We start from the raw sequence: 26,283 nt of genomic DNA, 5'->3' as shown, positions 1-26,283 counted from the left end.
GCAATGGGATCCCAAATATCTGTTTATCCTTATTTCAAAAATATAAGGTTAATTTCTTTATTTCAATAGAGATGTTTAAAAATGATACAATATAGCATTTATCATGTGTACTATAGAACAAATGCTATGAGGTCTAAAGAGTAACCATTATATCCAAACATTTCTATATAGTAGAATAGACAGACAGGAGACAGTTTTTGGAAAATATGTGACAGATATGGAAGTTCCAAACCATGTGTGTTGGGGGGTGGGGTAGGATTTATCCTACTAATAAAATAGAAGAAATTGCTACATTTCAAAGTATAAATGCATATTTATAAAAGCTGTAATAAATAAAGATTTGTAATAACAGCTACTGAGAAACCATTAATATGCCAAGAGTAGAAATCTTGGTGTATTATGCCATCTCTAAGAATAAATAATTATGCAGTATGACAAAAACTTCCTGTTTCACTAGCTTAAAAAAAAGATGTTATCTCCATAGTAGTAAAATTAAAATTTCAATGTTTTGTACTATCTTTTGTGATTATTAAAGCAATGTTTATATAACAGAAAATGAAACACGTAAAGAGATGCAAAAAGAGTGGGATTGACTAATGATATATGGAGTTGATAGGTTCTGATACAGGTCTCCCTTATGCTGACCCAGCCAGGTTAGTAACAATGGCCATTTTTAAAGTACCCATTAAGGAACATGTAATAGCAATAGTATACATTTTCACTTCCTTCTTACAGAGCAAGCCTTCTCAATAAAAATAGGTAACCATGTCCACCAACTGTCTGTGATACTACAACATGCTGCACTTAAGGCATTACCTCCAAAAGACACTGTCCCCTTTGAGTCAGCCTGGACTTGCTGATTCAGGGCTTCCTGTTGTTCCTGTGTTGGCTGTATACCGAGGTAATTGAGAGCCTGGAAGCAAAGGACTTAGATGAGGCAGCTTTTACACCTCTTGGGTAAAACTTTTCACCACAACTGTTTTACAATGCAGTAGAAAACAAAATCAACACCAGGGACTGTGACCAGAATTAGAATCTGTGGAAAGTCTGTTGACTGTTTGTAGGTTAACTACCTATAAAAGATTACCTTCTTGAGTCTTCCACTTGTCCTCAACCCTCACTCCTACCACGGCAAATACCTTAGCTAATGCCAGATTTACAAACACGGCTGTAGGAGCAGATATAAAATTATTTCTAGCCTATGAGATTTTGCAGAAGAAAAAATTACAGAAAAAAATTACTGAAGTCAAATTTATATAGATAACATGCAAAAAGAAAAAGAAAAAAAGAAACATGAAAAGCGCTTGGTTGTTATCTTGATAGTATAAATGAAGTTGATAGAATTGGGTTAAATGGAAAATATTCTTAATTTTGGCTGGTTTAGGGGGCGAAACTTACACAATGAGAAAATAAAGAAAAGATTTCTCTAACACTCATTTCTTCATCAGACTCTTTGGATAAAGTTACTTCTGCCTTTAAAACAGAAATGGAGACGCTTCCACTCGTACTCCACTGTCCTCCCCATGTTCTATAGCCTTAGACAGAACACTCATAATTTTCAGCCAAAAGACACTTGAAGCCCACTTTGCCCCTGATGAGGTCCTGGGTCTATGTGCTAGAGAACGAGAAAGTGCTGGAGAACATCAGGAAATCATCTATCTAAAGAACAAGCACTTCTTCCCTTGCCTTAAGAGAAGGGGAGAAAGGAGAGAGGAGACATGGTCAGCCACCTTGACTCACAAGGACCCTAAACAATGTTGGTGGAATAGTCTACAAGGAACTTCAATAATGGTGAAATACAGTCTTCAAGGACTTAAGGATTGTGGAATGGGCAGTCTATGAAAGGCTGGAATGTGGTTCTCTGATACTTGGAGCCTCGGTGCTTCTCCTGGTTATTTCCTTTGGGGCTTCTTAATGGTAAGAACATTAAGTTTCCAATGGAAGACACAGCTGTTTGGGCGTCTCTAGTTTTATATGTCCAAAAGTAATTTTAATGCACAAGAACTGTCTGAGAGGCCTATTAATGGATTCCACCAAGATAATATGGTGTCAGTCATATTAAAGTTTAACAAAATTTATAATAAACAAAATTTATTAAAGGTATTCTTGACAAATATCTTCTCCACTTGGAACATGTTCAAATAGCGCTACTTAAACATGTATTTTGTGCTTACCATTGGTCAAACACATAACTCTGTACAATGATATCAACAAACGTATAGTCGCTAGCCTCACAAAACATATGGTAAGAATAATGTGTAAATAATTATAATGAGAACAATACTTTATTTAATGCAAGTGTATAGAGGACGCACTATTACCAAAACCATTTGTTATGATGTGGGTACATGAATGGGCACAGTAGAAGGAAACAGGGAGAAGGCAGTGTATCAGGGACGAGGTTTTAGTGTATTTAAAGTTGGTCTAATACCATCCTGCTACCCTATCAAAGCTGTAAGTATTGTTTATATAACATTCAAGGAAGATTAGGAGCTTTTGTGTATGTGTATTCTTTTCATCTTGAAAAAGTTACAAATATTTTTTAAAAAAGAATACAAAGGACACTTAAGAACCTGGCTATCTTAAAACATTGATGATATTTGTTTAAAATCTACACATATTTTTCAAAAATGAGACTACAGACTAAGTTGAAAGTTTCTTCTGTTCTTCATAGTAAATTCCACCCTAAGGTCATTACATTCTTATTGCCTAATTTTTTAATGCTACTTAGTATCTAAGTACATGTACCCTAAATAATGTACACTTTTCTTTGTGCATTCAAAATTTTATACAAATAGTGTAATCTAAAGGTATAACTACAAATTAATTCTATTTTATTTTACGTAGTGATTTCACAGTTGCTCAGTGTTGCCTACATATGTATTCACTTACTTTGTGGCATTCCATTGAACAGATATATAATTTGTCATGCATTCTCTGGTGATAGACATTTATAACTGCCTCACCATTCTTTGCTATAAAGCGCTATACATAGCTTCTTTAATAGATGCATGTAAATTCTTCTGCTGAGTATGCACATCAACGGAAGGACTGAGCCACAGGGCATATTACCAACGTTACTACTGCTGAATTGTCCTTCAACTACGTGCACTCATGTTCTCATGCCACAACATATAAACCATCCTAGCTTTATGTTCTTAACAGAATTTGTTGTTTTCACACCTTCATTTTGTTACAATATAAGAAATGAAATATTGTTCATTTGAATTTCTCTAGTTACAAGTAAAATGAGACATATTTTGTATGTTTGCTAGCAAAAATTGGCTCATAAGTTGTTACCTATTTAAATATTAGGACATAGAGTTTTAGGGTCTAGGCTTTAGTCCTGGATGGGAATCTGGACATGGAACTCACTACTGACAACCAGCACTTCTCACCTTTAGTCTTTCTGTTTCACTCATCTTCCGTTTCTGGACATGATGCTCTCAGCATTTTCCTCTTCCTAGGATTATCTGTTACTACCTTAGTGTACTGCCATAATCTCCTTAAATTTCATGTGGACCTGAATACTTGGTACCTTATGATTTAGTTAACCTTTATTGTTTAAAAATAACAAACAATACTGCATTTCTTCATTGTACTTACTGCTACGGTATACGAACTAGTAACCTGTCATAATTTTGATGATAGTTTTTAAGATATCCTAAATTTCTTTGTATGCATGTGTATGTGCTGGGCTATACATATATAGGCACCCATCTTTGGATGGAGACCTGAGGACACTATCAACTGTTACCCCTCAGTAACCTTACCTCCCATCCTGTTTTTTGAGATAGGATTATCTCATTAGTTTAGAGCTTGCCCAAATAGGCTAAGTTGGTGTCTTAGTTACACTTTTTATTGTTATTATAAACGCCAGGACCAAAAGCAACTCAGGAAGAAAGACTTTATTCCAGTTTACAACCCTCGGGTTATACTCTATCACTGGGGGACGTCAGGGCAGGAATTCCAGACAGAAAGCTGAAAGCAGGAACTGAAACAGAGGCCATGAAGGGTGCTGCTTACTGACTTGCTGCCCATGGCTTGCTCAGCAGACTCTCTCATACAACCCAGGACCAAACACCTAGGGTTGGCACTGTCCACTGGAGGCTGGGCCCTCTCATATCAATCCTTAATCAAGAAAATGCCTAACAAACTTGGCCACAAGCCAACCTCAGGTAGGCATTTTTTTTTTTTTTTGCACCAGCCTGTGTGAAGTCACCATAAAGCCTACAAATACAACCAACTGGCCAGTCAGGTCCAGGGAGCAGCCTGTCTGTGCTTCCACACAAGCCTGTCTCTTTAAAATGTGAGTTCTACGGGACTGAAGTAAGCTTCTCATGTTTCCATGGCAAGCACATTTACCTACTGAGCTATTACTTTAGCCAAAGAAAAAGAAACTCATTTCCACGTCAGTTTAGTAACCAAAGACTTTATTTGTTTTATACTAGTGAAGCACTATGAACTTCCAAATCTAAATGTTATTAAATAATTGAAACCCAAACTGTCACTCATTTAATTAAATAAGCTACTTCAAGAAACCAATGATTCTACAATGTCCTTCTCTCCAAGAACAAGGCAGTTCTTTCCTGCTGTCTTGTAAGAAAATGATTTTAAGGGATTTACCATTTCCAGTTTCTCTGCCTTAAGGCGAGCAGAAGGCTTTAGGGAAATCTTTCCTTGTGGTCCAGAACCATCATCAGTCCAGGCTGGAGCAATGTCTAGGAGACAACAGGGGGCACATTAATTGGAAATCTAATTGGAATAGAACTTTGCATTTGACAAGATGTGTTCTGGGCTCCTGTTGTTCAAAAATAATTCTAGTTAAACAGTTGGCAGATCTTACTTTTGTTTTTATGAATTTTCCCCCTGTAAATCAGCTTTGCTTGAGCTTTGAAGGATATAATATGCAGCATAGTCAATTTTGCATTTTGAAATCTCATAGAAACATTAACCTAAAGACAGATACCCGCCATTATGAGCCTCATCACAATGCCCTGGTAAATGAAAGATAAAAATCTCTGTGTTGAAGCAAGCAAAATCATATTGGACAGTCAAAGACCATGGTATTTCTTTGGCTGGAAAAGACAGTAATGTTACAGGAACTGTGGAAGTGTTCTAGAAAAATTCTAAGTGTGACTTCTAACACTTATGTACAAAAGGACAATGTGGACATGTAACTTTCTGAGCTAAAAATCCTATTCCATTTTACAGAAGGACTGCATTTGCAGCAGTAAAGTGGACTTTTAAGTGTTAAACGAAATCCACTCTGCACTCATGGTTCTGTATGTTTTCAGTGCACTCAACTGTGCAGGGGATATCCTTTTTTTACTGTTTGCAGGAATGTGATGTTAGGTGCCACCAGAGGCCAGCCCTTGAGAAACGATTTAATACGCCATAGTTTTAAAGACAAATTTCTACAATTTATGTCAATCTTTCCTATCTAAATTGTCACTATTCTAAATACACTCTTAAATGGTATTTTACTAGTTCTACATAGAAACAAGAGGAAGAGAAAAAACTTTTTGAAATGTCACATCTTTATGCAGTGTTTTAATTTTTTTTTAATTTCTCAGAGCATCTGTCTCTAAGTACAAAATGATTTGCATTCTCTTTCTTAAGAACATAAGAAGCACATATGAAAATAAAGAGTCTTCCTCTAAACCTTTAACACATCCTCAACATTCTATGCAAAACCTTTAATATAGCTTATAGGTGTTAAGTGTGTGTGTGTGTGTGTGTGTGTATATATATATATAATATATATATATAATATATATATGTGTAATTGCCACTGACTTTTAACTTGAAATGAAATTAAACCTCAAGAAGGGTTGATCTTAGTGTGACAGAATTTTTACAATTCTGGTTATAACAGGAAAGATTCTTGTTATCATGACATCTAATTGTTGTCCATGAGGTTAAAAAATATTAAATCTCCATTTTTATCTATTACGAGAAAATCACTATATGCTGTGGTAGAAAAGATTATCATGGGATGAGATGGAATGGAATAACAAAGACAAGTAAAAACACTTTATTTTTCAATTTCAAGGTTTCATCTTGAGACATGCTCTCAAGTTGGTGGCTGACCTAAAATTAAGGCTTACTAACAGCAGGTGAACCAGCTGCCCTTTCTGTGGTTTCGGCCCAACACGAACTGGGCCTGAAGGACTGAATTCAAATTAAGCTTGTAGATGAAAGCAATGAGCAGAAAAGAGAGAGGCAGACACACCTGACCACATACACCCAGGCACACATTTTTACTGTTTTCCTATGGCTAAGCATAAAGATTCGGTGCAGCCAAAAGCAGAAATAACAAGTTAGCTCTATTTTTACCTATAGAAAGATAGTGAATTAATTAGACTTGATTTCATTAAGCTTCATAATAAGAAAAATGACATCGGTGTTAGTATTCTCACTCCTGGAACCAGGGCCTGACAAAGTCAAGAAACCGGCCCAGGTGGCACAGCCAGGCGATGACAATGTTATGGTTCTGGTCTCTAGTGACTCCAGAAACCAGTGTTGCTCTGAGTCCCTTTTTCCATCAGCAAATTCTCATCAGAGTAGAGAGATTCAAACTGACCTTTGACCAAGACTATAATGGTAAAAATAAGTAAAGTCATGGAAAATGACAAAACACAGTGGAGAGGGACAAGAAGTGATGTACACCTATCTCAACCCTCAGCTTAACACAAGCACCGGGCCTTGACAAAGCTCGTTTTCTTCAGCCTGCCTTTCTTTACATGCTGACCTTCAGGTTACTTCTTTAAGAGTGAGTGCAGCCAACACCAACTCATGCTGACAACTCAGAACTGTTACAGCCATAAAGACCCTACCTCAATTGCCAGTGCCCCCGTCCCTGCCTCAATCTCCCATACGCTCCTTTTTTGGGGGGAAAGACATTAGCATTCTTAGATCCTCTATTTCTGTTCTTTTGAGAATGAGAAGAAAGGAAAGGCTTTTGCACGAGTATGATCAACACAGTAAAATCAATCCCACGAAGCCTTGGAAGGTACTTTTCCTATCTGCACTGTTGGAGGTTTAAAAGACTGAGTGCAAAGGAATCAAGTCTTGTCACACCAGTAACATAATAACACCATTTCTTAGTCCCTCAGGAATAGTTTTAATCTAGTTTCAGTTCACTCAAATTCCTACATTATTTACCCCACAGTCACAGTAAACAATTCTGAGTTCTCAGATTAATTTATATCATAGATAATTTTAAAATATATTCACATATAATGCTGATCTTAAAAATTCTAACCAATTTTACACTTGTAAATAACTCAGAAAGAGTAGAGGCAACTCATATTTATTGGAATTGACATTAATATTAAAACTTGCTTGCATTTTAAAAGTAAACACTGCAATGATTTGATGCGAACTGTCCCAATTGGCTCATACCTTAAACACTAGGTCCAGAACTGCGGCGTTCCTGGGGGAGGTTACAGAAGTGACGGAAACTGTGGGATGTGGACTGAGCTTGCAGAAGAGCACTAAGTCGGAGGGCTGGGCTTTGAGGCTTTACACTCACTTGTGGCCTAGCACTGTGACTATGTGAAAAGCTTCACCACGGGATCCCACAGTTGCTCAGCCATGCCTTTCCCAACATAAAAGACTCACTGTTCAAGGAATTCATGAAATTCTTAGGCAAATGGTTGGAACTGAAAGTCATTGTTTTTAATTGCTGAGTAGTGTTCCATTGTGTAAATGTACCTCATTTTCTGTATCTATTCCTCTGCTGAGGGTCATCTGGGTTCTTTCCAGCTTCTGGTTATTATAAATAAGGCAGCTATGAACATAGTGGAGCATGTGTCCTTATTACATGTAGTAGCATCTTCTGGGTATATGCCCAGGAGTGGAATAGTTGGGTTCACAGGTAGTGCTATGCCCAATTTTCTGAGGAACTGCCAAACTGATTTCCAGAGTGGTTTATTTTACCAGCTTGGAATCCCACCAGCAATGGAGGAGTGTTCCTCTTTCTCCACATCCTCTCTCGCATTTTCTGTCCCCTGAGATTTTGATCTTGGCCATTCTGACTGGTGTGAGGTGGATCAAATATATTTTTCAATAGTTACTTTCCCATTCCAAAATCAAGCATATTTTCTTCTAATCATGGGTACAAGCATCCCTTTACTTACTACTGCAAGATCTCTCCTGCCATCAGACCTGCCACAGAGGGTCTCTGGCACCTCACTTATCTAAAATCTGGCTGCTGGCGCTTCCTTAGATTAGCATGGTTTTCTGCCTGCTTCCTTTACGACTTGGAGCACGTCTCACTTTTGAGAAGCTGTTGTTTCCTTTTTTGATGCTGGGTGTTGCCTTCCCCCCGCCCCCATGCTGGGGACTGAATGAAGGGCCTCACCCCTGCATGCCTGGTAAGTATACGCTCTGTCAGTGAAGGGTACCACTTGTTCATTTCTAGTGGCTACTTAATCTAAACTGATCCTTTTTAATTTTGTAATTCTTAGCAAAATTTATAGTATTATAAATTAATACATGTGGGTTACAATTTGAATTGTTATTTAAGAATATGTAGTTAGCCTTTTAGTTACATTAAATATAGTTTCTAAATTGTCTTTAACTTTTAGAGACAATTTCAGTGGAGGGATTATTACTCTGGATATTTGAGTCAATAAAAACTTTCCAGATTGATGGAAGTCCTTTTCTATGTGTAACTTAGATCATTTTCATTTGATTTTATTATTTTTAAATCACTAAGTTATTTTAGAGTAATTCAAAAATAATATTAAAGGCAGTATGGATGTCCTTTCTAATTTATATCCATACAATATCTTTCAATACAGATGAACAAACATTTTTTCATAAATTCTGTTCCATCTGTACTGTGTTTTCAAAGATGTAGCTGTACATGCCATCAGTACTTCAGTAAAGAGACAGGAAATCACATCTTGACTATTTGTTACTTTATTTCCTTACTTGATTAAACAATTTGTTAACTAGTACAGCTTCACAGACATTTATTATAATGAACTTTTTGAAATTTCAACTATTTTTTCAAAGAAATTTCTAGCAAGAGTCAATATTTAACAGAATGCACCAAACAATACATTTATTTTGCTTTTTTATTCATTGAAAGAAAAAAGGCAAAATGTATCATCATTAAGATCTATTGAGTCATATTATTAATCCTCATTGAAATAGAGTAGTTGAAAAACAAACAAGGAATTAAATGTGAATTTACCTGCATTAGATGTATCTGTTGGGCTGTTGTCCAAAGAAGTAATTGGAGTCTGTTCTGTTTTATTGTGTTCATGTTTTGTCTGTGAAAAAAATGAGGGAGATAATATGCCATTTTCTAAAGTAGGTCAAAGTAGAAAGTAGATGCTTGTGTTAACATAAATAGAATGGTTAAAAAGATCAAAGCAATATTCCAAAAAAATATGAAGTTTCTAATATTTGCTATATTCATCTTCAAAGAAAGCATTTCAGAGTTGAAAGTAAGAACGCTTCTAGCTCTACAGTGTCTAAGGAGAACAGAACAGAAGGCCATGCCCCTTACCTTATAAAAGAACCAGTGCAAGCACTGACAGAAAACAATCTCTCTGATCACCATATACCTTGAACAGAAGTTACCCTTAAGAATATACCAACTGAATGAAAGCCTACCTGCTTCTTGTTTTTTATTCCTGATACAGATTTAAAGAATTTAGACTCTACTTTAGAATTGTGATTTAGTAGGACCATGTAACAGTTTAAAGCAAACACATTACTTTGGATATAATAAATTTCTCATTTTTTTAGAATTAAGTAAGGTGAACTATTTCCTAAGACATGCATGCGTGGGTGAGGGGAACACTACCCACAGACTGAATGATCAGGATTAGCCCTAGCATGAAAGGAAGAACAAAGGACTGAATGCACACACGCATGTGCACACATGAGTGCCTATCTTTTATTAGGTAGCAACAGACAGGTGGAGAATTAATGGTGTCTAGTTGTATCTTCATGGTACCATATTGTTATATGTTAAGGTTTTCTGCATTTTTAAAGAAAGGGTGCATTACCTCAAAAATCTGTTTTACATGATAAAAATCTAAAAAGGAAAAGTCTTTCAAGGTCTTTCAATGCTTATTAATAAGCATTGTTAATGAAATTACAATTTTATATTGACTTAACCAACATAATGAGCATAAGAAATGTATAGACTGAATATATAAACTAGAATTTAAGATTACCTGAATTGCTTTACAAGAAGGTAAAGTGGAGTCCTGAGTCTTGGGAGTGGAAGAAGTCTTTGGAATTAGTGTTTCAGGGGGAGAGGAAAGAAGATTAAATGTTGAGGTCTGAGGTCCACAGTCTTCTGACACTTGTGGGGATGGACAGCAATTATTTCCTGGATGGCCACAGTAAGGCTTTTGTCTGATGAATGCTATCTCCCAAGGAGATTCCGACCTATGATTTAAAGAGATGACTTTGTAAATATGCAACAAATGCAGTCAAGTAAATTCAAAGGCAGTGTTTCTAGTAGAGTGAAAACCTTTAGCTATCCGAATCACTACCTTTAAACACATATGTTAAATGACTCATCATATCATATGGATGGAACTGTTACCTCAACTTGGCTCTTGTAATTATGCTTTTTGCTTCTTCAAATGATACCCCAATCATAGATTCCTTGTTTATTGAGACAAGTTGATCTCCTGGCTTCAAACGTCCATCCTAAAATCAAAAGCCAAACAGAAAATTACAAAAAAAAAAAAAAGATAATAAAGTAGATTTTTCATAAAATTAACATAATAAAAGGAACCAATCTTGTGAATAAAGTCATAAACAAATTAAAATAATTAGAAAATCCAAATAGCAGAATGTTTTATTAATACCTGGTTAAGAATTATACATAAATAAGATTGTGTGGTTTATACATGTAGTGAATAAATCCTCTCGCTGTGAATCAGCCTACCACAGGGATACGGCCTGTACACAAAAGGGCACTTGTTTTCAAAGCTCAGCTCTGAGTCTGATAAGAGTCTGTCTTGGATAAGGCAAGCCAAGCCCTCATTGCATATTGAATATTTCAAAATAGGAGACTCATCCATCCTAGTGAACGGGTATTCTGCCTCTTTCCTCCTACCAAACTGTCAAATGGAGATGTAAAGACACATGTATACACATGCATGCATGCGCATACATACATACCATGTGCACATACACATGCAGATTCATACAAACATGCACATATATCCACACAGAGAAAATGTACACACATGTTCAAACATGCACGCTGACTTTTTAAAAGCAAAGTTAAGAAATCCAATTGCATTGGTTTTATCCAGTGCTTAGTTTGTGATCAAGTATCTTCTTTACTAGACTTGTTAGCTCTTCCTGTGGCCATGCCAACGAGCCTGTGTATGTGGCATCATATGTCATGTGCATATGTCATGCTGGTAATCACCAGCTTTAACCGGCTGTCTTTGTTAAGCCCTGGCCCTGTGCATAACTCTCCTAAGTATATAAGATACATTATAATCAATTATAAGATTGAATGTGGTTGTTGAGCAGTATCTCAGTCACTTCTTTTTTTCCTCTTAATTCAACTGAAAACGAAAATTCTGGTTTTTTATAGCTTATGTACAAAGACAGAAAATAATATTATTGTCAGTCCTAAAAAAAAGCAAGGGATTTTATTTTAAGTGTCCTTCAAGGTTCTGTGTACTAGAAGGTTTGGTACCCTACTTGGCATAACTAGAAGCAGTTGAGATTTTTAGCGGTGGGGTGAGTGGGGGGCACTAGCAGCACTGGGGACATACCGAAAAGAGCGAAGCCTGGTTTCTCTTCCCTTTTGCTTCCTGGATGTTAGGTGAACACTGTCACTCTGTCACATCCTGCCAGAATATGATTCCTTAGGTCAAAAGCAATGCGCCAGTCAATCAAAGACTGAAACACATAAAAGTGTGAATCTAAGCAGACCATCTGTTGACTAACTCAGGGTTCTCATATAGAGAGAAGGCTGACTAACACAGAAGGTTTAAAAAGCTTATTTTTACTTTAATAATATTGAAATAATCTCTACAAATTCAAGAAACTGACTTAAAATCGAATCTGAGTCAGTAGAGTGCTCAGTCACAAAGGGACATCTCTACCACTCTCCTCCTGTGTGGCTCAGGAACGTTGCTAAAGATGAGGCAGAAAGACTGTCCTAGCCAGAGGTCAGGGAGAGCTGCAGTATAGCAGTGTCTGTTGTACATGGCAGGACCACAGCGCTTATGCACTCACAGCTCTGGCTGTCTACACAAGATCTGGAAGTGACCTGAAGACAACTGGCTATAGATGGCTTCTGAGAACTGAGAGTAAGTTTTGTTTAAGCATGTGGTCCCAGGCTGACCAAGCTGGCTCCACACCTATGAGTAGTATACGGGCAGCACAAATTGGACTCTATATTTTATTACAAAAGGCAAAGGGTAAGAATTTGGCAATGTGTGGAAGTAAGGGGGATCTACGATGTGCTTGGGAGAGGAGTGGGGGTAATTACGACTCCTAAATAAATTGGATTTGAATCTCAAATACTAAAAATATTACAATAAAGAATCCTACCTACTAAAATACATGCTTTGTGTAATCAATCTTTGGTCTGAATTGGATTCCTCATAAAAATGGTCATTTATAGCTACTTCATCATAAATAACAATTAGTTTTGAAAAAAGTTATATGGAATCATGTCTTCTTCTTAATAATGAATACATAGGGAAGCTAAGATAAAACACTCATCAGAAGATTTTAGGGGCTAGTGGATGGCTCAACATTTGTCTCCAAGCCTAGCAACTTGAATGTAATGCTTGGAACTCACATAGTGAAGATAGAGAATGAACTGTGAGTTGTCCTTTGACCTTTGAATATACACCACATGTAAATAACTGTAGAAAACAGACTTTATAGGACCACAGCCCATATACTGAGGAGTCTGTTCTAGTCTCAGGACATAATGATTCAATAGTTCTTAAATACAAAAAATACCCAAGATACAGTCCACAGAACTCAAAAATGTCAACAGGCTGAAGAACCCAAGTGAGGGCGCCTCAATCCCACTTGGGAGGGAGAAGAAAGCAATCACAAGTGGGTTGAGAGGGACCTGGGAGGGAAAGTGGACAGGGGTTATGGGGAGAGAGGGAAACCTGATCTGGTATTGGGTGAGGGAAAATGACTGAAGCCTTGGGGGCCAGCAGAAAGAACGAAAACAGACAACCTCGGGAGGTAGGAGGTTGGGGGGATGCTACAGAATACACCAGAGACCTGGGAGGTGGGAGATTCTCAGGACTCTCAGGAGGGACCTTGGATGAAATGCCAGACAGCAGGGAGAGGGAACTTATAGAGCCCACCTCTGGCAGGAAGATAGGGCATCAAGTGAGGGAGAGGGTTGCCTTCCCACAGATAAAACTCTCACCCATAATTGTTCCTGTTTGAAAGAACTACAAGGAAGGTAATGTAGAGGAGCCTGAGGAAAAGAAGGTCCAGCGACAGGCCCACAGTGGGATCCAGCTCAAGGGGAGGTCTCAAGGCCTGACACTATTACTGAGGCTATGGAGCGCTCACAAAAAGACCTAGCATGACTGCACTCCAGAAGACCTAACAAGCAGCTGAAAGAGTCAGATGCAGATATTTGCACCCAACCAATGGACAGAAGTGGCTGACCCCTGTGGTTGAATTAGGGAAGGCTGAAAGAAGCTGAGGAGGAAGGTGACCTTGTAGGAAGACCAGCAGTCTCAATTAATCTGGACCCCTGAGATCATTCAAACACTGGACCACAAACCAGGCAGCACACACCAGCTGATATGAGGCCTCCAACATATATACAGCAGAGGACTGCCAGGTCCTTGTTCAATCAGAGAAGATGCAACTAACCCTCAAGAGACTGGAGTCCCCCTGGAGTTTAGAGGTCAGGTGGGGTGGAGGCTGGGGGGTGAGGACTTCCTTAGGAAGACAGAGGGGGGGGTAGGGAGGAGGTATGGGATATGGATCAGTTGGAGGGTGGATGGGGGGGTGGTATAAAATCTGGAGTATAAAATAATGAGTAAATATATTTAAAAAATGAAATGTCATCATGAAACTCATTACTTTGTACAATTAATGATAATAAAAGTGAAAAAAGTTTATTCATGGCAAAAACAAGTCATTCTAGATCTGTGTTCTTTCAGTAACATTTCACAAGTTTGATGCATTCTAAAACCCTTTCACATATAATAAGTACACCATAAAACAGAAAGCAATTCTTCAATTCCTCAACATAAGGCCAAAGCTACTACAGCGAACCTAGTGAGCTGAAACCTACTCTGGCATCTACAGAATCCTACCCTAGAATCTACATTCTAAAACTAGTACTGCAAGTACACCTCAAACTTAAAGTTATTGGTCTTATATTAAAAGTAAATAAATAATGTCACTGTTAATCTTAGCTCTAAAAAATTTAGACTGAAAAATAATTATTAATAACAGTTTATGAATTCTTGAATTGCCTTTTCGAGATCTGGGAAATATGACATCAGAATTTTGATAGGTCTTACACTGAAATCTATAGATTAATTTTGGCATTATAGTCATTTTCTTGATATTAATTCTTACAACTCAGGAGAACGAAAGGTCTTTTTATCATTTATGGTCTTTTTTGGGTTCCATTTTCAAATACCTTCAAGTTTTCATTATAAAAGTCTTGAACTGCTGGGCGGTGGTGGCACATGCCTGTAATCCCAGCACTCTGGGAGGCAGAGGCAGGCCGATTTCTGAGTTTGAGGCAAGCCTGGTCTACAGAGTGAGTTCCAGGACAGCCAGGGCTACACAAACCCTGTCTCAAAAAAACCAAATCCAAAAAACCAATAAAAAAAAAAAAACAAATAAAAGTCTTGAACTTCTCTAGATAGATGAATTCCTAGCTACTGTACATATATACCTATATTACATATATATGTGTATAGCTTGATATAATATATGTATATATAATATACACATATACATATAAAATATACATATATTATGTTTGACATTACATATGTATGTACACACACACACATGCAAAGATATACACATATATATGTATATATATCAGCTAATGTGAACATTTTTCCTAATTTCTTCCTCTGCGAGTTCACTACTGGTAAATATGAAAGCTATTTTTCTTAATATTTTGGGTCCTCAATTACTAAGTGTTTATTAGAGCTCAAGAGTTTTCTAGGAGATTCTATAGAGTCTTTTAAATATAGAATGATGTCATCTGCAAATAATGACGGTACTAACTTTCCTTTATTATTCTGTCCCTTTTGTGTCTTTCTCTAATTGTCTTTCTCTAATTTTGGGCACTTAATGAATATGAAGGAGAATGCACATCCTCGTCTCATTTCTGATTTGAGAGGTAATGCTCAAATGGTCTAGATCTCCTGTAATGTTGGTGAACATTTGTTTTATACAACACAGCCTTTATTATTTTCAGGTATACTGAGTCTATTCCTAATGTCTACAGAACTTTCATCATGAAGGCATGTTAAACTTGTCAAATTCCTTATTCTGTGATTTTGTGTATGTTTATTTAAATGTTGTGCTACATTTATTGATTTACATGTCAATGTATCCTTTGTACTTCCATGATCAAGCCCAATAGTTCAAGATGTACAATTTTCTTTATATGTTCCTGAATTTTGTTTGTTAGCACTTTGTTGAGAATTTTTCCACCTTTATTCATCTGAAAAACTGGTCTGTACTTTTCCTTTCTTGTGGTATCTTTGCTGGAAATAAAATTTAACTTAATTTCCTTGAAAGGAGACATTTGGTAAGCATTGCCACAGGTCAGACGGCAACTATATTTCATTTGGGTAGAAGTGTTCCTGGCAGGGGACCAACAGGGATGAGCATGGAGGTTAGTTAGCACATAGCGAAATCTGACTTTGAATGTGAGCTCTGCAAATACTAGTTAGATCTTCAAGAACAATAACAAAAGGGAATGGCAGAGCATGCCCTCTCACCGGGAACCAGGAACTAAGCTATAAACATCTGGAGCTAATGCCTATGTTCATGGTTCTTACAGAAAACCTGCCAGAATAGAGGAAAGGCTGAAAAGTCCAGATGGGCAAAAGGGCTTACTTAGACTAACCTGAAGCCTCCTGTGTTCTCTTCCCAAGCTGTACAGCATCCATGACCTTATTTTACCTCCATGTGTTAAAGGAACATTTCGCAGAAGGAATGAGAGGAGGAGAGAAGCCTCTGGCCCCAGGTTTGTAGTGTTTCTACATATTTGTACTTTTGAACATGCACTCACATTGATTAGTGTTTTACTTTGCTTCTTAGAATAAGATATTAGCAGATCATATGCATTTCTAAATGCATTTAAAAATCAGAGCCTGTGAATGAAAACGAAGCCATTGCGGGGGGAGGTAAAAGTCCTGCATTCTAAAAGAGTGAATTCTGCCCCAGATAGATTCCTATGCAATCTATGTGCAGATATGGCTTGAGGGAATGCTAAAGCCTCACCCACAGGTTATGGAGCAGCTGTACCACCAGGCAAGTACAATGCCAAGCATGTTTACATGCTGAACTTCAGTCTGAATGCTCTCATTTGACAGAGACATACACGTTGAAATAATAATGTGTTCCTGGCCACTGAAGTTCCTCCTTTGTAAGCTGTCATCATTGTTCATTTCAATTATGACTATATTATAGAATTATCACAAACCATCTATTGAGTCTGATAATGACAGAACTAACTCATAATTTAGACAGGAAGTGCTTCTGAGAGTGCTTTGGAGTCCTCTCCCAATCTACCAATTAGATGTGGGCTTCTTTTAACTCTTGATACTAGTGTAAACATAATAAAATGGCTTAATGTCTACGAGACTCTTCATTTTCTTAATAAAAAAGTTGGTGAAAGTATCCATAACACAAGCCCATTGTAAGAACCAAAGAATACAGATTAAGTGCATTTAAGGTGGTAAATAAAATAAGCTGAAACAGTCTTACCTTTACCATGGGCCATGTGCAAGAAGAGTTCAATTATACTGCTCTCAAAACAGAAAATCTTGGATGGAGCCCACTGCTGGGAACAGTTGACACTCCTTAGCTTCCTAAGCCTGCTAGAAACTAACTGCAACCTGCCTTTCCCTAGGTTCATCATACACCTTCCGTCTGAGCATACAACTCCTCAAGCTCTTCGGAGGCTGTTCCTCAACCCAGCTAATGTTTCAATGATTTTACACATGACCGCTGCTAGCATCTACCCATTCCTCTACAGGAATAACCCTCATACTCAGCCAGACTCAAATGCTATCTCTGCTGAACAAATACATGTTTACACCCTTGTCTTAGAGCACTAACTTTCTACTGTCCTTACTCATACTCACTTCTAACCTTTTCAAAACCAGAATATCTTAATACTAATACAGCTAACTCTCAGACTAGTCACTCAGTCCTATGGTTGGCTAGATCAAGGCATCATGATTGTTTCCCTTGCACTGTGCAAAAAATATAGTAACTCAGTAATAACTAGCTCTGGGAAATCAGCATGGCTATGTCATAATGGAAATAATGACAACAAAGAAGAGGGTGACATTTCAAAGTCTTGGCTACTGTTCCCTCAGTGCGCACCAATGGGACTGGGTTCTTTCTCCCAGAAGCTTTGCCCTCTGATATATCCAAATGCTTTAATCACAGTTCAGCAATGTGTTTAGCACATGCTCTAAGGAGCTATAATCTGAAAGTGAAATATGGCCTTCCACAGTTTGTGAACATTACTAACAGTGGGCATGTATGCCAGTGGGACCTTGGTCTTTACTTACAAGCTTGACAAAAAGTCTTCAATTTATCAAATCTAAGATGACAAATAACTGTATGAGATTACATTTCATTGTGTAGTGAGGAAGAATATTGCCAAGGATTCCATGACATTGTTTGGAATGGGCATTCCAATATCAGAGTTAGGAGAGGAAATATACTCTTACAGGCAAACAGGCAGAGTACATAGCTGCGTATGTATGTTATATACAGAGCTTATCTATGTGTTTTGAATGTGTCTTAATAATCAACTATATGAAATATGCAACGTTACTTCAAATTAACAGAGAAGCTTTCTTATATTATTAGTAATGAAAGAAAAAAATCAAACAATTTAAAATGTTATCCATGTTCTGACACAAAGGCCAAGTAGGAGATGCACCTTGGTCTGGAAGGAACTTGGTGGCAGTGGATGATAAACAGAAAGAAATATGACAGAATGATCATGGCAAGTCCATTCATTAATAGTATCTGAGTGAATCACACTCAGGGGATTGCGATGAAGAAATTGGATGGTGTTCTTGTCATCAAGAGGCAGAATGAGCAGTGTTTAGCTGATCTAAAACAACGAGAGACCCAGATGCACCACCTCAAACGGAGCCAGGTGATATGAAGCACCGGAACAAGAACTAGCCACACACACAGGAAAAACCAAACCTGGCCTTATCTGCACTTGCACTGGAGGACAGGAAACACATCCTCTACCGAGTGCACTTTAAACTGATATCAGGAACAGTAGAACAGGAAGGAGGTGCTGTTCCCTGCTTAATGAAATGATAAACCTAGACCAGATAAGGAAGGAATGGCTCTTTCAGAAAGACAGGGAAGGCAAGTTTGTAAGGGTAGAGATGGGGAAAAAGAAGAGCTGATGGCAGAAGGCAGTCTACACAGGGGCTTAGAGGTTACTAATAATATTAAGGTGGTTTGGTGGGAGAGGAAATAGGCAAGGTGCATTAAGAGCAGATAAAGCTACTGAGAATACTAATAAAAGCCAACAACAGCCTAAAGACAGAGAGCCTAGAGAGATGGTTCATCAAAAAAACCACCTGTCCTCAAGCAGGAGAACCCTAGTGCAGACCCCCATCGCACACATACTAACGTGCATGCGATTCCAGTACTGGGAAGGCAGAGCTAGGCAGGTCCTCAGAGCCAATGGGCTCTGGCCAGGCCAGCTTAATCAGCCAGATCTAGGAGCAGTAAGAGACCTTGTCTCAAAAATTACGGCAGAAAGTGACAAATGAAGATGCGTGACATTGACCTCTGGCCTCCATCACTGTCGTGTACACATACATGTACCTGTACCAGCAAACATACACACATACATCAGACAGACAGACAGACAGACAGACAGACACACACACACACACAAACACCCCCCCCACACACACACACAGAGAGAGAGAGAGAGAGAGAGAGAGAGAGAGAGAGACTGACTGATTAATGGGTTTAAGGGATAGTAAAAAGGTCAGCAGTATACACTAAGATAAATGTGATATGGTTTTTAATGATATGGGAAGAAGGAAATGATTGAGAAACAGCTTTGAACAGCTACTGAAAAGAGGCCGTGTTTGGGAAGAAATGAGAGGAAGGTGTAAGGTTAAGTATCACAGATTGTGCCTCAGAAACGTTGCTTCTAAGATACCTCTAAGAGAACTGAAGAGGTGAGAGACAGAGAGATAGAGAGACATATATATATATATATAGAGAGAGAGAGAGGGGGGGGAGTTTTAATAAATTATAGTCAAGTTAAAGGACACATGAAATTCTGAAAATAACTAACAACTGATCTATATGCCAGCCTGGGCAACTTTATCTATCTATCTATCTATCTATCTATCTATCTATCTATCTATCTATCTATCTATCTATCTATCTATATGAGACTTGGTCATAAAATAAAAAAAACTACCAAGTGTGGTTGAATACTTAAAACAGAATCAAGGTCCCTAGTAGCATATTATTATAAAAAAAAAAGTTGCAGTAAAACTGCATCTGTTTTGTTTTTACTCATTGCATCCCATCTTAAGGAATATTAAAATAAATATAAGGAGCCAAGATTTACTTATTCTTTACTAGTTCTTGTACATTTTTTTTTCTAATTGGCTTTCTTTTGCACATGACCTGAACATTAATAACTCCACACTGCTCTCTGGTGGCAAATGAAGAAAACTGTCCTTTTAGCATACCTCAACTAACAAGAAAAGTTCTATATATCTTGAGCATAGTTTCTTAATTTGCTATGGTTTACTGCAGATAAAGAGCCATTTAAAATTACTACTTTCAATTTATTAGTCTAATTTTAAATATTTGTAGAAATAAAAAGCATTAGTTGTTTTTTGTTTTAAAGACAAACTTGTATTTTTTCTCAGGCACCTTGAACTATTCCTGTGCCCTACCCCAAGTATCTTAATCAGCAAGCCATGGTGGCCTGTGCCTCGAACAAAAAATGTGGAGGCTGAGTTAGGAGGATCAAAATGAGTTGGAGGCCAGTGTGGATGACACAGTGAGTCCCAGGTATGCCAGGAGTGAAACATTAACGTCTCTGTCTCAAGCAAGTAAGCAAGCAAGGAAATAACTTAAATATACTAAATGCTCCCACATCCTCCATTCTCCCTGCCCACATCTCTAAGCTTAAAACTGAAGTGAGAGTATACCTCCCACTTCTTACCAAAAGGATTGCTGGGAGGGGCTTCACTTTGTTTATCTTTAACATTAAATTGTCATTTAGCTAAAATATATATATCATTTTATACCTTAAACTAGTAATAACTTAGAACTTAAAAAGTATATTGGAGAGATGTTTAGTGTCTCTATTGCTGTGAAGAAACACTCAAAAGCATCTTGGGGAGGAAAGGGCTTATTAACTTACATTTCCATGTACAGTCCATCACTGAGGACAGTGGAGGCCGGAACTCAAGCAGAGAAGGAACCTGGAGGCAGGAGCTGATGCTGAAGCCACAGAGGAGTGCTTCCAACTAGCTTGCTCCTTACAGCTTGCTCAGCCGTGTTCTTATTGAACCTGGGATCACCAGCCCAAGGGTGTCCCTACCCACAATGGGCTGTACCTTCATATATCAAATAATAATTAAGAAAACCTTAGCTTTCCTACAGCTTGATCTTACAAAGGCAATTTCTCAATTGCGGTTTTTCTCCTCTTAGATTATTATATTGTTTGTGTCAATTGACACAGAGTTAGCCAACACAGATGCCTCGTAAGATGAACAAACCGGAAATAGCTCATTCATTATAATGATTCTGGTGAAACTCACTTTTTCCCCCACATAGGGAGGAAATTAAAACCCAACTGCAAAGAGAAATTGTTTTCAAAAGGGAAAAAGTGGGATTATTTATTTAACAATCCACCCCGCCCCAAGGAACAATGATAAGAATAAGCTTGTAAGATCCTTTATCATGATATCTAGGTTGATATAAATGAAACTGCAAAAGATAAATGATAATGCCAATAGCATAGCCTGTTTATTAACTGTTGAAGTTTTGTTTAAAATTTGGTCCTGAGTAAAATTTGGCCCAGCAGAAGAAGAACGGGGTGCTCTGTCCTATACTTTCCAATGACAAGACTAAGGAGTGAAGGCTAGACACTTCTGCTCTTAATCCCAGATCTAGTTCTCAGGCAGATGCTGAATCTAGTCTCTTACAGACAAAGTGTTAACCAGCAAGTCAGTGGGAAGTAGTGCAAATCAGGGAACGAGGCAGTTTAGTTTGTTGCTTGCTTTATTCTACTTTTTGTTCTTCTTCCTCCTCCTCCTCTTTTTTTGCATTGAACGGCTAAATTGATGCAACTCAAGGTTAGGTAACCAACTTGATGCAAACTCAGCAGATATACTAGCAGCATGTCTGCAGATATACCTTCTTTGAGCTCTGCTTCAGAGATGAGTTCAACAGCATATAACTAAGTAATGTGCAATCTTTAGTTAGAGTTATACATATAGTTAGATGTATTTATTATTTGCATGCTTGGAGAATTTAGTTTTAGAGCAAACATCCTTGAGGGTAAAGGCCCCCTTGCATCTTTAATGAGGACATTAAACTTATATGAAAAATTCACTGATGAAGGAAAAAAAAAATCTTGGCACCGGCAGGATTTTGTCATTATTGGTTTTTTGGGTGGTGTTGTGGGTCATGTGGAGTTATGTTTACCTTGTAACAGTCACCTCCAGGAATGACTTCATGAATATACACCAACGGTCCTTCATTCCTGTTAATGCCACCAAGGATCTTCAGACCTAGACCTGTTTCCTTAGTAACTGTAATCACCCGAAAGGCAGGGTCTCTAGGATGAAATATATTAGCACTAACAGGTTAGACTAGAGATCTATATAGAGTTTTCTATAAGCTATTTATTAAATAAAATTGTCAGACTTAGATGGCTCAAAAGTTTATGTTTACTATCAAGGACACTTGAAGCATATCATAGAAGTAAAATGATTTTTTTTAATCAGTGTGTTCAATTCTTACATAAACAATCAGTGACAGCAGCATCGCTTACATCTTAGGAGTAAAGACAGGTTGATGTTGCTCAGGTGAATTCAGGGATTCAGATAAGTGATGAGATTTGTTTGATTTTAGTTGTTTAGAAAATTACAGTGGAGGCTCTAAAACCAAATGTGTTAACATACAGGTAAGCAACTTATGTCTTTGTAGGTAGTTAAAGCAAAATAAATTTACTCCCATGTGAATCTCAAAAATTATCCTTTTAATTTAGGAAGAGGATTTTATTGGTATAAAGTACTTGCTCTAGCTCTAATTTTTGAAATGCCATCAAAAAAGAACTCTCCGGGTAATTCTACAACAGGGATGTCACCAAGCTGTATTTTTGAGCACGTTGGTCAAACAAAACTTAAGCAAAGTTAGAAATGAGTCTTGGATGCATGTGTCCACATTATTTACTAAGACCACTGCTGAGAGATATAAACATAAAATGCTAGTAAATTTAATATTTATATAATCCTCTATACTACTTGTTTTCACACACACACACACTTTTATTTTAGGCTATTCTGGAATGTGAAATCATATATACATACATTCTCTCTATATATTTCTGTATATGCACATATATATCCATTTTCTTAGGCAAAAAGGAGAACTTAAAAAGACCTAAGAATAACAATGATTATCTACAGGAAGACTGAGGGCACAGGAAAGGACAAGAATTAGAGGAGACCTTCTCTGATTGAACCTTGCAAAATATACATTAATATATGTTTACAAAATATTTACCAGTTTCTCTGGTTGCTATCTACATGCTACTTGGTAAGGGCCTTTCTAACAGTCATCATTCATTATCTTGACTACCTGAATTTGGACTGGCCTATTAGATTACTTTGGTCCACAGGATACCAGCAAAATCAAATGTGAGGAAGAAAGATAATCATAAAACATTTATGCTGCCTGCTAGGAGCTGTTCTGCCTCTGTTTGACAAGGCCCAGGCTAGCCTTCTGAAGGATGAAAGAACAGGCAGAAAGTGAATTCAGCTGCCTGGCCTTCTGAGCTGAGGTGTCACACACCTAGCTCAGTGTGCTATGTCATAGCTAGATGCTATGACATCTATGGCCATCCAGAATTTCTCAGTCAACCCTTAGAACTGTAGGAAAAAAGAAATTCTTACTGTTTTAAGACATTTGAGGATAATTAATCAGAAAAATCTAATCCTATATAAATTCAAAAGAATTACACCAGATTTTTCAAAGAAGCACAATCTGTACAAGGAATTTTAAAGAGAATGCAGGGTTTGCTCTGTGTATTAATTTACAATATATCGTGGTTTGGAGGCTCCCCTCAAAGACCTCTGTGTTAAAAGGCTTGGCTACTGTCCTGGAGTGCTACTGAGAAGTTATTGGTGGTACCTGAAGAGGCAAGGCCTAGCTCTAGGATACCAGATTCTATGAGGATGACTCTGAAAAGGACATTGAGATTTGCTTCTTGGCCGTTATGCAGTGAAGAGACCACTCAACACATGACACTGCCATGTCCCCACAGCTCAAAGTAAAAAGTGCAGGCACACTAAAACCCTGAACTCTGAGCCGAGAGCCTCTTGCATTTCGAAGGTGATTATCTCAGGTGTTGGTATCACAGGTATAGAAGTCTCCCTAGGACTTGCCAAAGCCCCAGAATGCAGTGTGGTACTTGACTTTTTACTGAGTATCACTTCCCTAGGCCATGCAGCTTCAAGACAGAATGAAGCCTAAACTGACTGTTCACTAATAGTGTGCACACTTCAAAGCCTATTAAATTACCCTTAAAAGTTACCTTTCCAGTGGGCTGGGTGACTGTGCAGAAGATGTACTGTTATCCATGCTGTCCATGCAGTTGCCTTGGATTTAACAGCTATGTTAAGGAAGAGCTTGGAGAGTCTAAATATTCTCTTTTTCTTCAAACTGGAATGATAGAAAATATTTTTTTTAAGCCTTAGAACATTCCAATGCAGTTCCAACATTACATAAAGACTTTATATACTCAGCAATAATGTATTTCATTTTTCATGGGCTACGATATTTTAGACATTGATGATAACAGCTGAAGCATCAAGACAGCTCCCTACACAGGTAGATGGGCCTGTCCCTACATCACCATGAATATATGAAATCTGTGCTCTTTAGTACAAGTGAAGAATACAGCAGTGATTAAAACTTATACGAGCTAAATAAATAAGCTTAAAAATGCAAAAGACTCGCAAGTGCCTCCTGTGAGCTCAAGGCTATGGAGCGTACAGTCAGAAAAATAATTACACAGCACACGTGAGGAAAACAGAAAGTCATGTCTCCCCGGCTCCCCGAGGGCCTCCCTGCAGATTCTGTGTGGCTCAGCTCATGCTACTCCACTGCATGGGTTTCCTAGGAAAAGGAAAGACACGGTTTGAATGTCTGCTATAACTCCTCAGTGAATAATACGGAGTTGCTTAATTACAACAACCTGCATTCAAGTGGAGCGTCACTCCCTGTGAGGGAGAAGCAGGAGCGAAGCTGCAGAACATCCCTTCAGGGCTGTGCAGGCCTACTGTAAGTAATCCTTTAGCTCTCACACAGTGCACTCCTGGGAGGGAGAGAAGATACGTTCTAAGGGCAAAGTATCATTTTTAACAGAAACGCAGGTGATTCTCAATTTTTTTTTAACAGAAGGTTAAAATTGATTGGAAATGGCCAATATTTTAAAGTTGAAAGCCACATCTGGATCATTATGTACAGCTGTCTTACTGAAGGATCGAGTGAGGAGGTTGAAAGACACCATGCTCTTCCACACTGCTGCACAGGGCTCGCCTCCTCAGCTGGAACCTGGACTGTAGCGTCTACGGCAGACTTGGCACTCGTTACCCGTGGCTTCTCTACGTCTCAGCTTTGATACACCAGGCCCCTTGTCAGCAGTGATGCTTCCATCAGTGTGCATACACACAGTAGAAACTTACCAAATTGCTCCTTTTACCTTATGCTTGCTGTAAATCAATAAAACTCAGAGAACTAAAACCTGGGGGGAGGGGGTTAGCCTACCTTTCCCCAAACCATTGTACACAGGAGAATAAAAACCTCTTTCTACACTGTAGAACTGAAGAACCCTGGACAAAGAACCAATAATCAGCCTTCAGGGAGCTTAGCCAAGAATTATACTCCCTGAGTATTAACAATGTAGTTCAACTTCCCAGCTCCATACTTACAAGCAAGTAGAACAGTGGACGTACTCTGGTCCTGAGGTGCCAGAGAAATGATGCCACCCTGTCACTGCACTGTCATCAGCAGAACTCCAGCAGCACCTAATTTACTCAGTACTACCCCTAAGGAAAGGGGAGGTGACGGTTTGAAGGAAGAGCTTCCATCAATACTGATTCAGAGTCTAAATAAAGTTTAATCCTAAGAGAGTGTTTGCATCAACTCTTTAGACTGCCTTAATGGTGCATGCATGGGGCAGCCAAAGACCTCAAGAGAGCACCCTCAGATACAAAATAAGAGTAGCTATTGTTTACTGACTCCATGTGTCACAGATTGTGTAAAATATTTCAGATGCATTTATTTTATTTTACATCATGGAAAATGTAATAGGTCCAGGTTAAAGAATCACGTTCAAATTACAATATTGCCACCTGCTAGTGACATGGCCTCAGAAGCCAACTAGCCTCCTTGCATAATAGGGATAATGTAGGAATAAGCAATACCTAGCCCAAAGGGGGATGGAAGAAAGAGACGGAGAGAGAGGGGGATGGGAGGAGTCGGAGGAGGGGAAGGAGGGAGGGAAGGATAGTGAAGGAAGGGAGTGAAAAGAAAAATGGAAAAGATCCAAGCACTTTTCTTTCCCCTGGTTACTAAAGTAACTAATAGCCCCATCTAGTGGTGGGTTTTTCTGACAGGACATAGGGCCTCAAGTATTCCTGGAACTCATTATGGAAGCTTGTGTCGGTGCTACACATGGATTTCACATAGTCCCAAAATTGGCATTTTTTAAAGAAATTTTATTTCAAAGTATTAAAATTTAAGTGCCCATATTATTTCACTCCTCTAAGC

The 26,283-nt window shown here is 38.1% G+C and overlaps 1 protein-coding gene across 2 annotated transcripts in view; it reads right to left on the bottom strand.

Annotated features, from left to right (window-relative positions):
* The window catches only part of Stxbp4 (syntaxin binding protein 4), a 154,148-nt gene that overhangs the window by 111,912 nt on the left and 15,953 nt on the right, over positions 1–26,283 (bottom strand). The window contains exons 2-8 of one of the 2 annotated variants that reach the window (XM_052193863.1): positions 24,044–24,171; positions 21,931–22,063; positions 10,580–10,686; positions 10,203–10,419; positions 9,209–9,287; positions 4,627–4,721; positions 817–913 (exon numbers count right to left, since the gene is read on the bottom strand). In XM_052193863.1, the coding sequence (XP_052049823.1) occupies positions 817–913; positions 4,627–4,721; positions 9,209–9,287; positions 10,203–10,419; positions 10,580–10,686; positions 21,931–22,063; positions 24,044–24,099 (784 nt within the window). In that variant the 5' untranslated portion in view covers positions 24,100–24,171. The remainder of the gene's footprint in view (positions 1–816; positions 914–4,626; positions 4,722–9,208; positions 9,288–10,202; positions 10,420–10,579; positions 10,687–21,930; positions 22,064–24,043; positions 24,172–26,283) is intronic. The other variant, XM_052193864.1, reaches the window with a different exon arrangement.

The sequence above is a fragment of the Apodemus sylvaticus genome, chromosome 10, assembly GCF_947179515.1.
Source record: "Apodemus sylvaticus chromosome 10, mApoSyl1.1, whole genome shotgun sequence".
Taxonomy (NCBI): Eukaryota; Metazoa; Chordata; class Mammalia; order Rodentia; family Muridae; genus Apodemus; species Apodemus sylvaticus.
The sequence above is the reverse complement of the archived record's forward strand: the minus strand, read 5'-3'. Positions and strand labels throughout refer to the sequence as shown.